Source organism: Cottoperca gobio, chromosome 11 (assembly GCF_900634415.1).
Source record: "Cottoperca gobio chromosome 11, fCotGob3.1, whole genome shotgun sequence".
NCBI classification, from domain to species: domain Eukaryota; kingdom Metazoa; phylum Chordata; class Actinopteri; order Perciformes; family Bovichtidae; genus Cottoperca; species Cottoperca gobio.
The window spans coordinates 239,846-255,576 of record NC_041365.1 but is presented as its reverse complement, the minus strand read 5'-3'; the positions used below and the strand labels follow the sequence as shown (position 1 = coordinate 255,576).

General features: G+C 43.0%; 1 protein-coding gene across 2 annotated transcripts in view; it reads right to left on the bottom strand.

Moving 5' to 3' along the window:
- Window positions 1-10,273: 10,273 nt before the first annotated feature.
- The window catches only part of ctdp1 (CTD (carboxy-terminal domain, RNA polymerase II, polypeptide A) phosphatase, subunit 1), a 56,581-nt gene continuing 51,123 nt past the window's right edge, over window positions 10,274-15,731 (bottom strand). For both annotated transcript variants that reach the window (XM_029442977.1, XM_029442978.1), the window contains exon 13: window positions 10,274-12,432. In XM_029442977.1, coding sequence (XP_029298837.1) covers window positions 12,252-12,432 — 181 coding nt within the window. In that variant the 3' untranslated portion in view covers window positions 10,274-12,251. The remainder of the gene's footprint in view (window positions 12,433-15,731) is intronic.

Sequence of the window (15,731 nt, the reverse complement as noted above, 5' to 3'; positions counted from 1 at the left end):
ATAATGTAGAATCTCTTGGAGAGCTTTCTGCGTGGTCCCATCACATCCCATCAGAGAAGAGGTTTTTCTCTGTCGTCATCGGCCCCTTCAGTTTGACAAGTGCTCTGCTGCTGTTGTACATTATTGAAGACAGGGGGAAGGAACAGAGGGGAGAAATTCCCACAAAAACCTACATTAATGTGACATTTCTTTTGCTTTTATGTCACAGTCACATCTTCCTCCAATGGAAAACTCAAATCTTTACAAAGAAGTGACAGAGGATGAAACAATCCATGCGTCCACCGTAGACAGATCTGCAGCAATGGAACTTCTCCAGGTCGTCCTAATGATGCCTGGATGTGCATTGGTGCACATATAGTGCATTAGCATGTGTGTGATTTGATTTGCAGAGGAAAAGAGGGGAATTTGAATTAGATTTGAGCATGATTTGATTTGATTTGGCAGGCAGGAGAGGAAAATGTCAAAGTGCACCAGAAAACACAACAACTCCAGCATCTAAAGAACAAGGAAACACAGCAGTTATTGTGCAGTTTACATCAGCTGTTCCACCCGAACGTCTTCAGGTTGCAACAATCTCACCAGAGAAAAGAGAGATGAAACAGGAACTGTGCGCAGAATCTGACATCTCTTGTCAAAGAGCACAAAGAGGAGTCCTGCCAGCATCAGAGCGCAGCCTCTGGATCTCTGCATGGACCTCTGACCGCTCACAACCTGCACTGCTTTGTCTCACACATGTGCTGGCACACACAGCAAAAGTTGTTTATTAAGAAAACAATCTACACACTTCGGTCTTAATAATTATCTGCAAAGTCAGTTATGGTTTTGGTTCGGTTTGTCTGTTTCTCAGCAGGATTACCAGCCCGAGTGGAAGGATACAACATGGACCAAGGAACAACCCAGTAACATTTGAAGCGGATCCGAATCACAGATACACAAACTATTGTTCACTTTTGTTAACGTTGCAAGATTGAGCATTTGGCCTGGCCGGAGGTCTGGTTTTATAAATATGGGATCATCCCACTTGCTTCCAGATGTTCCAGGACTTGAATAAGCACCTTGGTTTCCCTCCAAATGTTTAGGAAATTGTCCATAAAAACAGGTAAATGGAAATGATTTCAGAACAAACTATACCGTGCAGATTATAGCGGGTGGGAGTTTGATTTACTGATTTTAAGTAAAAGTTCTGGAAGTCACATTTGGACAGGTTTCTCTCCTCCCAGCCCGTCACAGCTTCTTCATCGTCAGCGTGGCTCCGCACACATTCAGCCCCGAGACACAGAGAGGCGTGTGGGGCGGATTCATGCGATGCCACTACCTGCCACATATGTTACTCCTGTCACCGGCTGCAGGAGACGTCTCATGAATGTGCTGGACTGTGGGTGTCAGAGGACGGCTGTCTTTTCTAACAGCAACATTCTGGTATGCTTATGCCCACGCACCCCCACCCACCTTCACCACCACCTCCCCTCGCCATCCATCTCCACCCCGTCTGCTTCCCTGCTCATTTCAGTGACTGTGTGACGCTGATGGTCAGAGCTGCACAGAATACAGCGTTGAGAAGAAGCAAACCAATTTATTTTCCATCTTCTTAAGGAAGATATTTACTTCTCTATTATGGAGAGCGCACCTAAATAAATATTTAACTGTAAATGAGTTAGCAAATAACAAGGGACCCGGAAAGAGTCGAAAAATCAGTGGTGAGAAAATGTGTTTATGAAACAAAGGATCAGTCCATTCTGACTTTACATAGAGTTGTTTGTTCTCCCTATAAAGCAGGATATATATATAAATATCAGCTTATTACTATTGAAATGAATTCATGTGCTTTCAATCAATCTCCTAAATTGCAACATCCAAATGTGTGGGACCATCAGAGCAGCATCTAAAATGCAAAGACAGAAATACAACAAAATAAAGCAACTGTTTCAAAATCAAAGAATTAATGTAATAACGGGATCAAGCTGCGCTTTGAAGACCATTTCTGTGGAGGCCAAAAGGTGGAATTACAACTTCCAGGTCCGGCAAGTGATGCACAAAGACATCTTGAAGATCAGCAGAATCTTTTTAGAAAACCAAAATCAACTTCCCAGAACACTTAAATAACACTTTAAGGTCCTAAAAGTTGTAAAATGCACTAACAGACAAATCCTGAGTTGTTTCCTTAACGAGCCGAGACGAGCTAAAGGAGGTTAAAGGTGCTCGTGCGTTTGTTCAATGGGACATAGATGCAGAATATTCGGGTCATTTTACAGCCGGCAGTCGAACCATTCTGGCTTCATGTGCCACTGAGCAACTTTCACCCCCACCGCTGCATCCAGTTCTCTTTACACATCCACCCCACAACCTCCCAGAGCCGCTTGCATGGCTGCAGTCTCGTTGTTTAATACCTTCTTCAGAGTTGATGTCATGTAGAATGACCTTGAGCCTCCAGCGCTTTCAAGAAGATACTGAGCAATAACTGAAATGGCAGATATGAAGTTATTCTCGTTCTGCACAAACAGCACACATTCCTCTTCTCGTTTGATGTTCTTCCTACTGAGGAATCTTAAAAAGCTGGAACCCGGATGAATGAACACTGGCCTTATTTTCAGGGTAATTGACAGAGAACTATGTAATGAAGCTGTAGTCAACCAGACCGCTCGCTGCTGTTGCTGTTAAGAGTCATAAAATGATCTTTTACGGCGAACCAATAACCCCCGCAGACATGAAGGCAGTCAGGGCTGAACACTGAGCAGGATTTGAATTGCTGCAGTAAAGCCACTTACTGATTAATTAACACTGGTCTGCACTCTCTTCAGTCTACGGCGCGATGAGAGGGCGCACCGTGGCCCCCACTGACGCCGGGGGCCACTGGCTTTATGACGACTGTAAATCAAAGCTGCACAGAGATGTCATTTTTTACTGAGTCACAAAGTTTCGTTCTTTATTGGGGAATTGCGGAGATGAATTGTTCCGGTGGTGTACCTGCAGCTCCTTTTTGGTGAGAATACAATGAATAAAATATAAACTTCTCTGTCACTAATGGTGCTGAGGATAGAATTCCCCTCGTTATCAAGGTTGGCATCCCAGCTGCTGTGTGAAATCATAATTAGAGACATATATTATCTCAAATATGACCGTCTCATTAAATATCAGCCATCTAATCAAATCTTAATGGTGTTTATATCATTGAGGGTGTTTAACTCATAAAGTGTACAAATGAACTCTCCTGATACCAAGAAGGGAATAGGAACACAAATAATAATGATAATTCTCCCTTTATTGTCAGAATGATTGGTGCTAGGATCATAAAGAAGAATGGTATCATACATAGATTTAGACATAATAATAATATATATATATTTTTTTAATTTTTAACAATAAAAAACACAATAAAACATTAATACAAAAATACAAGAAATTCAACATTCACAGAGATAAAAGATGTTTTAAAGAAGAATCTTTTAGGAAGAGAGAGAATCTTAAATTGCATGTTTTTAAGACAGGGATGGGATTATGAAAGCAGCATGTTGTGCTACACAGGCGTGGACGTGATTGGCATGTGTACAGTGTGACCCCTGATATCTGGATTGACAGGTCGTTTGGAAGCGGCTCCTAAAAGCCCGCGAGGCAGCGATCCTGGTGCTGAGCCTCGCATCCCGGAGGGACGGAAGACACAATTGTCTCATCATGAAGCTGTCAAGTGATCCGCTCATCCATATCGGTGAACACGGTCACATTTCACTTCATAACTAACACCCTCGCCATTATTAAATGCAACTTGCTCTGCAGGAAACACAGTAACCAGGGACCAGGCTTTGTTTTGCGTCGATACATCGGCATGAATCTCTGGATACGAGTCTGATTGTGTGTTTTCTAAACTAAAGGCTTTCGTTCAATACTTGAGAAGAAGCGTCTTCTTGGCATTGTTTAGTTGTCTTGCCGCCCACGTCCCACTCCTTCAAATATGTTTTCTGTGGTTATTAAACATCACGTTCGGCTCCATCTGTTGCAGTAAATGTCATCTTTTGAGAAATCTTGTATTTTAGTCGAGTCACACAAATGAAAAAGATCTAAAGGTTTTAAAGGATCTCTTTGCAGCGACATCCTGTTCATCTGCGTGGAGGTAAAGAAGGAACATGTTGATTTGCATTGTAAACAGTTGAAATAATCCAGCTCATCATCTTTCATATGTTTTGAGATAAGGACACTCTCACATGCTAATATGGATATTTCTGCTCAGTCGAGCTTTGTTTCTTTGCAAAGTGTCTTTAAAACACCTGTTACATAACGGTGCAGAGTACCATGGAGATCACCCGCTCCTGCAGACACTCTGTACAACATCAGGAGGATACGTCCCCAACTGACTCAGAAGGCGACGCAAGTTCTTGTTCAGGCTCTTGTCATCTCACGCCTTGACTACTGCAACTCCCTCCTCGCTGGACTGCCTGCATGTGCCATTCGACCTCTACAGCTCATCCAGAATGCAGCAGCCCGACTGGTCTTCAATCTACCCAAGTTCTCCCACAATGCACCACTTCTCCACTCCCTTCACTGGCTACCAGTGGCGGCCCGAATCTGCTTCAAGACTCTGGTGCTGGTCCACCATGCTGTAAATGGATCAGCCCCTTCCTACATCCAGGTCATGGTCGAACCATACACCCCAGCGCGTTCACTTCGCTCTGCGTCGACCAATCGGCTCGCCACTCCCTCACTACGAGTGGGACCCAGATTTCCCTCAAACAAAACCCGCCTGTTTGCTATCCTGGCTCCAAAATGGTGGAACGATGGTGGCCAATGATGTGAGGACAGCAGACAGTCTTCACACCTTCTGCAGACTGAACACTCACCTGTTTGGACTGCACCTCGGCCAATGAAGAAAACTAAATAACTGTTCTTTGTATGTTGCACTTGTATTGGTTTGGCTTGTTTATAGCTAATAGTTGAATTTGTATTCTATTGTTTCTGTATGTTGCACTGGCTATCTGAAGACAGTGTTCACTTATACGATTGTATTTGACGCTATTGTACTTACAAGATTCTTGCTGTTCGCAGTTGTATCTCCAGGATTGTTTGCACTTATTGTACGTCGCTTTGGACAAAAGCGTCATCTAAATGAACTGTAATGTGATGTAACATCAATATGTAATCCATACAAGTCTGGGATGTTTTCACTGAAGAAGCAGGAGGAATCCGATATAGCACACGACAATGGACTAAAATACCGTGGGCATTAGTGAGCGCTGTATTTCTGGAGGAACGGAAATTAGCTGAGGTTTGGGAATGTGATTAATATTCTCAGTCACTAACGACTGAGGAGCAGAGAGCGCCGGGCTGATGGGAGCTTGATAACCCTGAGAGACTTATGGAGTTCAGTCATTATGATTTGTGTCGTCCCTTTTTTATGACACTAATTCATCAACGCAGGGAAAGAATTAAAGCAATAGTTGGACATTTTGGGAAAACCCTTGTTCGCGTTCTTGTAGAGAGTCTGTACAGTAAATATGAAGCTTGGGCTGGAAGCAGGTTAGCTTAGCATGAAGACTGGAAGCAGCTAGCTGCTCTCTCCAAAGTGAAACTAAGTATTTCTACCAGCACCTCTAAAGCTCAACAATTAACTTGGAAATACGTTTTATTTTCCGTCTTTCTGAGACAGTAGATGCAACGCTACAGCTAGCAGCCGGTTAGCTTAGCATAAAAAATTAGCATATTTCCCAGAACTGTTCCTTTAAAATCTAAAATCTAAACAATGTGTAGTTTTATAAGAACTTTAATTCTGAAATGTTCTCAGTTATCAGCGCCACATTTCTTATATTTACACGTTTTATTAAAATAGTTTCCCTAATTTATTTCAGGAACAACTTTATTAATAACTTCATGGTCCTGCTTTAGAAGTGGGATGTCTGTTATTGTGAACAGCCCCTCCAGCGGTCAAATCACACGTCTGACTTGATTTATCATGTTTCATTACGCAGCTTGGAGCTCACGTTGTTATCTATCTTGCTAACTTACACGGGGGGGATTGAAACACACGTGTCACGCAGGTACTGAGAAGTTGTTTGCTTCAGATTTACTGCAGTTTTGGTCATTTTAAAGAAACGGGATGATGCTGTAATCCCAAGTGTGCGTTTACATCATCCGTCTTCATAATATGTCATGCTAATTTAACAGATTGGAGCAATAACTGGAGATGCTGGATTCTGAAGTCACCTGCACCTCCCTCTGCTTTTCTTTGGTTTGGAGAGAATTGATCGTCTTTCCTACATACATACGTTTCTTCAAGTTGTTAAAATAACACGCTGCTTGCTTACAGAACAATTTACCTTAATTACAACGTAACATATTAAATCTATTATTATTACTATGACTGTTATTGACTTAGCATTACAGTACACGACCATTAGCTGCAGAAAAGGTCTGATCTGCTGAGTGGCTTCAGAATCTAAAGACGAAGGATGCAGACTATTCTTTAATTTATTTAGTCATGTTATGATAAGCAAATGGGGAAACTGAAGTAATATTTGACAAAGGCAACATTAAGGATTCATGTGTTAGACTGACCCCCCCATATACTCTTCTGCCGCTGCTCCTTTACGTTGAAAGGAGCCAGTTGAGGTGGTTCATCTAGTAAGGAGCCACCTGGGCGCCTCCCTAGGGAGGTGTTCCAGGTACAGCTGGGAGGAGACCCCGGGGAAGACCCAGGACTCAGTGGAGAGATTATATCTCCTCACTGGGAACGCCTCGGGATCCCCCAGTCGGAGCTGGAGGATGTGGCCCGGAGAAGGGAAGATTGGGGTTCCTTACTGGAACTGCTGCCCCCGCGACCCGACCCCGGATAAGTGGTAGATGATGGATGGATGGAGCATCAACACTTTTATTGCCACGGATAGTTTCACGTCTGCCTTTAAACAATATTAACATAACATATGTTCATAGAAACATGTAGTGCTTGCTGGAATCATTCCAAGAGAAAGGTCCAACCTAAATGAATATGGAGCTTCAGCAGCTGCAGTCAGACAGACTTTAAAAAGACATCCCTCTGTTGGACTCTTTTTAGTACAAGACTCCATCTCTGCTTCAGCAGCCAGCGCTCCTCTTCAAACTGAGCTGCAGCTGCAGCACAGATCTGACCTCAAGTGTCAATCAGACCAAAAGCTCCTCGTTGGCTTCATGACGTATCACTCACGACCATGACTCGCCACCTTCGGGACAACACAAAAAGCAGAAGATCAAAGATATGAAGGTGCGTCCTTGGGGAGTTACCAGAGGGGGCAGATGTCACTCGGCAGTGAAGGAAGCGTGTTCAGCGTCTGGAGAAGAGAGCGATGAACGAGGGCAACATCTCCACCTCCAGTCAGATAAAGAGCTGGAGGTTTGTAGGTTAACACGTAATAAAGCAAATAACTGACAAACTAAAGGTCCACTTACTAGCTGTTCCAGAACTTTAAACCACATTTCTTCCTCTTTGAAGACGTGAACGTCCGGCATCAATTCTGTCTCAATTGAAAAGCCAGTTTGACGGAGAGCTGGAGTCTCGTAGTTACCAACAATGATCTCTTGTGTTGTCCACATGTTTTAGAACTCATCCTCACTCTGAAGTAAAGAGTCTTAAGCCTCTTCCAATATGATATAACAGTTTAATTCATGCTCACAAGTGAATGGAAACGTGGGAAATGCTTAATGAAAAGTAACGCAGTTCTCTCTAAGGCCAGGGCTCGTCATGGCAACTACTGAAGCACATTTATAGTTAGGCTATAAAACGTGTTCAGTCGCACCAGGCCGGACACGTTACATCACCCTGGGTTTGTAGGTTGTTGCCATTAATCCTGTAAAGATGTTGTCGGGTTGAGAACCAGGTGAGTAAAGGGCTCCAACCTACTGGGGATCATAAATACACAAAAACACAGCTGCGAAATCACCATTTCATTTACATTGAAATGAGAAGTCAAAGCACTGCTGAGCTCTCCGTTTATTGCGGTTTGCTTTGAGGCAGCAGATCAACAGGCGTTCCGGGAAAGATGCGCACAGAGCAGCAGAACAGAGCAGACTTTATGACTGATTTATCCCAACATCAGACCTATTACTTTGACTGAAAGACGAGATGATGGAGTAATATCAGACGCCTCGATGCCAATCAAATGTGTGTGTTTGGTATAGGTTACTTCATTCTGAATATATATATATATATATATATATATATATATATATATATATATATATATATATATATATATATATATATATATATATATATACATATATATACATATATATATACAGTATATCTCAAAAGTGAGTACACCCTTTAGATTTTTGCAAATATTCTGTTATATCCTTTCAGGGGATAACATTATCCTACTGAAACTTTGATATAACTTAAAGTAGTCAGTGTGCTGCTTGAATAACAGTATAGATTTATTGTCCTTTGAAAATTACTCAGTACACAGCTGTTAATGTCTAAACAGCTGGCAACAAAAGTGAGTACACCCCATAGTGAACATGTCTAAATTGTGCCCAAAGTGTCAATATTTTGTGTGACCACCATTGTTATCTAGCACTGCTTTAACCCTCCTGGGCATGGAATTCACCAGAGCTGCACAGGTTGCTTCTGGAATCTTCTTCCACTCCTCCACGACGACATCACGGAGCGCACGGATGTTGGACACCTTGCACTCCTCCACCTTCCTCTTGAGGATGCCCCACATGTGCTCAATTGGGTTTAGGTCTGGAGACATACTTGGCCAGTCCATCACCTTAACCTTCAGCTTCTTCAGCAAGGCCGTTGTCATCTTGGAGGTGTGTTTAGGGTCATTATCATGTTGGAAAACTGCCCTACGGCCCAGTTTCCGAAGAGAGGGGATCATGCTCTGCTGCAGGATGTCACAGTATATATTGGAATTCATGTGTCCCTCAATGAAATGCAGCTCCCCAGTGCCGGCAGCACTCATGCAGCCCCAGACCATGATGCTGCCACCACCATGCTTGACTGTAGGCAAAACACATTTGTCTTGGTACTCCTCACCAGGGTGCCGCCACACACGCCGGACACCATCTGACCCAAACAGGTTTATTTTGGTCTCATCAGACCACAGGACATGGTTCCAGTAACTCATGTTCTTGGATTCATTGTCTTCAGCAAACTGTTTGCGGGCTTTCTTATGCATCGGTTTCAGAAGGGGCTTCTGTCTGGGGCAACGGCCATACAAACCGATTTGATGCAGTGTGCGGCGTATGGTCTGGGCACTGACAGGCTGACATCCCACTTCTGCAACCTCTGCAGCAATGCTGGAAGCACTCGCACGTCTATTTTTGGAAACCAACCTCTGGATATGACGCTGAGCACGTGGACTCAACTTCTTTGGTCGACCCTGGCGAGGCCTGTTCCGAGTGGAACCTGTCCTGGAAAACCGCTGTATGATCTTAGCTACTGTGCTGCAACTCATTTTCATGGTGTTGGCAATCTTCTTATAGCCAAGGCCATCTTTGTGAAGCGCAATAATCCTTTTTTTCAGCCGCTCAGAGTGTTCCTTGCCATGAGGTGCCATGTTGTCCAGCATTCAGAGAGAATTGTGCCCAAAACACCAAATTTAACAGCCCTGCTTATCATTTACACCTGAATCCTTGTAACACTAACGAGTCACATGACACCAGGGCGGGAAAACAACATCATTGGGCACAATTAGGACATGTTCACTATGGGGTGTACTCACTTTTGTTGCCAGCTGTTTAGACATTAACAGCTGTGTACTGAGTAATTTTCAAAGGACAATAGATCTATACTGTTATTCAAGCAGCACACCGACTACTTTAAGTTATATCAAAGTTTCAGTAGGATAATGTTATCCCCTGAAAGGATATAACAGAATATTTGCAAAAATCTAAAGGGTGTACTCACTTTTGAGATATACTGTATATAGATTTGATTCAAAGACGGCTGCTGTGCGCTTCTCCTGCAGGTTCTTTCCCTCGTGCATCAGAAGCTGTGACGTGACGTCTCATGCCGTCTGCATTAATGAGGCTGCTGTTCTGTGCGATTACAAGGCGGTGAACAAAGGTTGTTTGCAGGTCGCAACACATTCGCTCCACACGCATCAAACGAAGGGGCGAGATGGAAAGAGGCCTAATGGTTCTGGTGTGGCTTTCATGACAGAGCCCATTAACGGAGTAGTGGTGCCACACGCACCATGATCCTAATGTTTAAAAGCCAGCAAAGAGAAAGCCAGCAAAGGCTAATGGAGGATTTAATATTGGATGTATTTCATGCACGTCATCCCGTAAAGAACACTAAATTCAATTGTGTTACTTAGAAACATTTTTATTTGATGAAAGTATCTTTTCTCTCTCTCAGGGTCAAGTAGGAAATAGACTTTACAAATACTTTACAAGTCAGTTGTTTGATTGGAACTAAAGAACTAAACAAGATGAAAGTCACTGGAAAAGGAAAATGTAGAATCGTTTATTGGGCAGAGATTCAAGCAGACATCGCTCTCCTGCCTCACGACAGCAGGTACAATTAGAAGAAGGAAGATCTTTTATTGTTTACAACAAAACAAACAAACAGAAACAAACGTCAGTGCCGTAGAGTTGACTCTACATAGAACAGTAACTGTAACTGTTGGTACATGGAGGTTCACATGGCAGTGAGATGGAAGTGTGATGTGTTAGTACAGTGCATGCAACATGGTTATATTTACCAACCAGGCTGGTTCAAACCATGAGACGCTGGTGAGTCCTGCGCTCTCCCATAGTAACGGAGTTATCTTCCTTTGGACAGACGACTAAAACAATTCCATTTGGAGACAATATCCCTCACTGCAGAGTTAGATACGTGTGAGCATCTCGCCTCGTGCAGGATTAAAGGGTCCGTTCGCCCAAATGAGCAAAAACATATTTTCTCTCGTAAAAAAAAAGTCACATCTCTCCAGAATCCAGATAAACCTTTTTTACTGGAACTACTTTAATTCCATTTATTGGGAACGCCCCCGATGAACACCTCGGGAGAGAGATGTTATGCTGGGATCTTTTAATTAGCTCATCACTGCGGTACCTTTCCAGAGCAGTAACAAGGGCTGCGAAGAGTTACAACTCATGGATCCGTTACTCAAATCAGACTTTTATCTCACCGGCACAGGAACAAAGCAGCAGACTCTTTGCATCTGCAGCTTCTGGAACATACATCTAACAATCAAAGCCTTGATGATAGAAACGCCTGACCACACATGGGGACTCAGGAAACACCCGTCTCTGCTGTCAAAGTCCATCATCTGGGAACTAATTTAGTACTACATAAATAGAATTTCTAGGGGACAGGGTTGGGCGTTCAGAATAAAGGCATGTAAAAACAATTCTTAACGGGAATCCTATAATATCCCACACGCTGTAGTCGACTATAGACCGAAGAGCCGTCCATTGTAAAACTAAACTATTTGCGTAATAGTAAAGGTAAGCGAGAAAATATGTTTTGCACATTTGGTTTAACTTACCCTTTGAGGCAACGGGCTTCACAAGGAGCTCCAGTGTACTGAAGCAGAGGCTTAGAGAGTCTGTTCCTCTCAACTGTACGACAATGATAGCAGAGGCTGCTGGACAAAGGGAAAGATAAGCACTTACAACACACATGAACATAAACTGGGAATTAAATTGGGATTCAGTTCACGGCTGTGCACCGACACTGAGAAGCTTACCATACCATAATGTTATCAAATGTACAAAGACCTGGAGGATTAACGACTCAGGAAAAACACATTCAAACGTCTAGATCCGCTGGTTACATTTATGACCCTAACAAACGGTTGGAAGAGGCCAAAAGAAAAGTCCAGAGTAAAATATTTAGCTGCACGTCTTGGCAAACCTATCCCAAACTCTTTGGCTTGTACAACCGGCAAAATGTATAATTTTCATTTCTCTTTTTCTCATCAATATAAAAATTGAAATAGAAAAAAAAGGTAAAACAAAAAAGTATCAAATGTTATGTCTCCTATGGTTTGTTATCTTACAATAAAATGTTAACATCAAAGTGTTTTATGCCACAAAAGGCCATAATATCAATGCTACAAAAGAAAAAGAAATCTAAGCCTTTATTTACACAGCAACATGTAATTTCTGTACATGACATTCATTTGTATTACAGCACAGTCATGGCTCATACATCCTAAGTACACAGCGACTCCAAAGCAGAAAAATAGGATTTGTGGGTACCACTTGTAGGGGCGTCTGGGGCTGATCTTTTTATGTCATCCTTTTCGTGTGACTGAGTCTCTTCATTATCCACGTCACATAAAGTCATTGAGCTCTGCCTCCAGGGCTGCGGCCATCTCGTCCGCCTCTGAGCTGCTGCCTCCTTCCTCCTCGTTGGAGTCTTTAGACGATTCGTCAGCAGATTCCTCCGCCGCCTCCTCCTCCTCCTTATCTTCCTCCTCCTCCTTGGCTTCGTTGTGCTTACGTTTGTGGCCCCTATAGAAATGACAAAAGCTGATTTAGAAAGAGCGCTGTAACCCCTGGGACTCCTCTGCGGCAGCCTAAAACAGGATTTACAGCACAAACATGAAGGTCTCATTTAAAACTGATGCCAACATGCTGCATGAGCTGTTGGCACCGTCTCCTTCACTTGCTCTTTTGCTTATAAACAGTTTGACATTTTGGGAAATATGCAAATGCTGTACTGCCAAATGCCTCTAAAAGCTCAATTATTAAAGTGTTGCATCTCGTTTCCTCCTGTCTCCAGTCTTTGTGCTAAGCTAAGCTAGCCGCTTGTTAGCTGTAGCTTCATATTTCACATGTGTGGCATCAACCTTCCCATCTAACTCAGCAAGGAAGTCAATCGGTGCATTTGCAAAAATGTCACAGTAAGGAACCGAGCGTAATAAGAACGGCTTGTACACTAACATTATATATGTAAAGCAGCAGCCTGACGAACTCAATCCATAACCTTTAGCTTATTGTTGTCTTGGACGACTAAGGTAATGAATAAAAGATGTTGTTCTGGACATCAATGTTTTCTCCAAACCAACGACTAAAACCAATTTCTGTTTGAATAAAAGGCAACGTAGTGAAAAGTTTAATATTGAATGCAAAATAAACAGAACAGTTCTCCAGGAATATGAAAGCGATACGCTCTTCACCCCAGTTAAAAATATAAAAAGAAAGTAACTTTCTGTACTCTGTGTTCAGCAGTGCACGTCACACAAAGTAATTAACAAGGGCTTGTTCTGCAGCTGAACTACAAAGCGTTATGAGCAGCTCTAGGAGATGTAGAGGTCCTCCAATGTTAGAGAACAAAACACAAAAACAGTACAGTAGGATTCAGTTCAATCGGAAAAGCAGGGAGACGGAGAAGATGTGGACAGAGAGACAGGGAGGTGAGGGGTGAAGATCGTTAGGACGGCAAAGAGGACGAGATGTGACGACTTTGGGAAAATGTGCATGTAAATGAGGCCCAAGATGCACTAAAGGTCTGACTCAAGGGTGATGGTCACATTAAAAAAGGTCTCAGAAATGTAACTTTCCAATAAAAGAAATTGCAAATCAAACCGGCCACATGCGCTTCGGGTTGTAAAGTTTGCTGCATGTGAGGCTGGGTCATTACTTACACTTATCAGAACAATAGCTTTGAAGATTATGAAAGTGACACTAGAAAACTCATGAAGTAAATGATTGCACGGCTGTAGAATAATGACACCATCAGCGTTTAGATTGGTTCCCTATAAGAGTACGATCTCCCAGGAAAATAAAGACTTGATTTAAGGCAGTGTGTCTGGTTCAGAGTTGCCAAATCCTTTTTAATAAAAGCAGCTAGTACGAGCAACAAAAGTCGCTACAAAAGTCGCTACAAAAGTCGCTACAAAAGTCACCAGATGACGTCTACTCTGAGCAGCATTGGGAAGGAATAACAATATAACATATTCAAATATATTTCTTGTCTGAATACCCAAATGGATTCAAACCAACATTTAAAAAAAGGAAAGGATAGCACACATTGGTAAGAGTTTAAAGAATGCTTTCATACGGCTGTAAACATGCCATCTCTCTCTCCGCCCCACTCCAGCTTCTCCATGACATCCACTGCAGAGTGGCTTATTAGCATGATGCTAATGAGGTGTGTAGGGGTCTGTGGGTATTGTGGAGGACTGACACCGGCTCTGCTGAGGGCCCCTCTCATTAGGCCACAGTGTTGACAGACAGCCTCGCTAACCTTCCTCAACAGCGGGGCTCCAGTTGTGTGTTCATTAAAAGGTCAGATGTCGGCTAACATCTGCGTAGAGGCCAGGTGACATGACAGCTACTGTGGACCCCTGCAGACTGCGAGGGGAGGGAAAGGGTTGCGTGTGTGTTACATGAGCTCTGATGCTCTGAAGCCGCAAGATCGAGGCAATGTTAGGCTGGAGGGGGGGCGAGAGACGAGTAACTAATGATTATTTATTTGGCAACAATATGAGAAAATGAGGGAATCCCAAACGTAGTTGGTGACAGTGTATGATTCACTGCAGTGTGCGTACACAGAGAGGACAAACCCCACCATACCTCTCCCATTTTCAAATATTAACAGTTGTGACAGCGGGGGTTGTTGGGGATGAGGTCCTCCATTGCTTTCTGCCTCGCGTCATTACATCCAATCTAAATCCTCATCTATTAATCCAACCACCCACAGACACACACAGACAGACACACACAGACACACACACACACTGTAGACACTCCCACCACGCCTCCTCATGTCAGCTCCAAAACAGCTTCAGTTGTACTCCTTTATTAGATCTGGTTAAACTGCACTTCTACGAAGGGAGCCTCCCGCAGCTTATTTACATTTTTAACACACTTCAGATAGAGTCGTCTGTGACGAACGTCTCGACTTAAATTGGAATTTCACAACTTACATTTTCATTGAGAGCTTAAATAGTAATAGTTCAGGATTTATGCAATCCAATCCCTTAAATGCTCCTCGAGGAGGCTTCAGGGGGAGCTTAGAACGAGGAAACACGGGTGTATCCTACGCAGAAGACTACCAAGTTGCGTGACGTATAAATGCCACACCTCCACATGACACGCAGATTAAGACTGACACTATACAACCAAGGATTTCTCATATGACAGCTCCGTCTCTCTTTCACAGCCTCGTTGGGAGGAGCTAAGACACGAGGAAGAGACGCAAAGTCGTGGAAGCGGAGGAGACAAATTAGCACAATGAAAAGCACCCTAAGAGTCTAAAGCTACACAAGAGACTGTAATGCTCGTTGTGAAGAAAACCAAAGATCCTGAACATCTCAGGATCCATCTTCTGGGCACCTTAAATATCAGATCATCTCATGGCAATCCATCCGATAGTAGTTGGACCGGCTAACCAACTGACTTCCATCCTTAGAGCCACAGTATCCAATCTTAACAAACATGTTCTGATGAAAACTGTATGCAGACACTTCTTCTCATCCCATAATAACAACACATAACCAACATCACTCAAGTTACCATCTCACCTTTCCTTAGTCCCGAGAGGTTTGACGAATTTGCCCTTCAGAGCTCTCAGTATAGTCTGATACTCCGCTTCCTCTATAACACAGCGCAGTCCTGTTGTTTTAAGTGGCTCCCTGAAAAAGTTGAGAGCTGAGTAAAATACCAAAGGGGGGGGCACAAACCAATTTTGAGAGATAAAATTGACAGTTCTCCAGCTTGAGATACAAAGGAAGCTAAAAGATGAGACTTCCAGAAGCAGGTTTGTTCAGTAATCCTAAGTTTAACCATTATCTTCTCTCATCTCG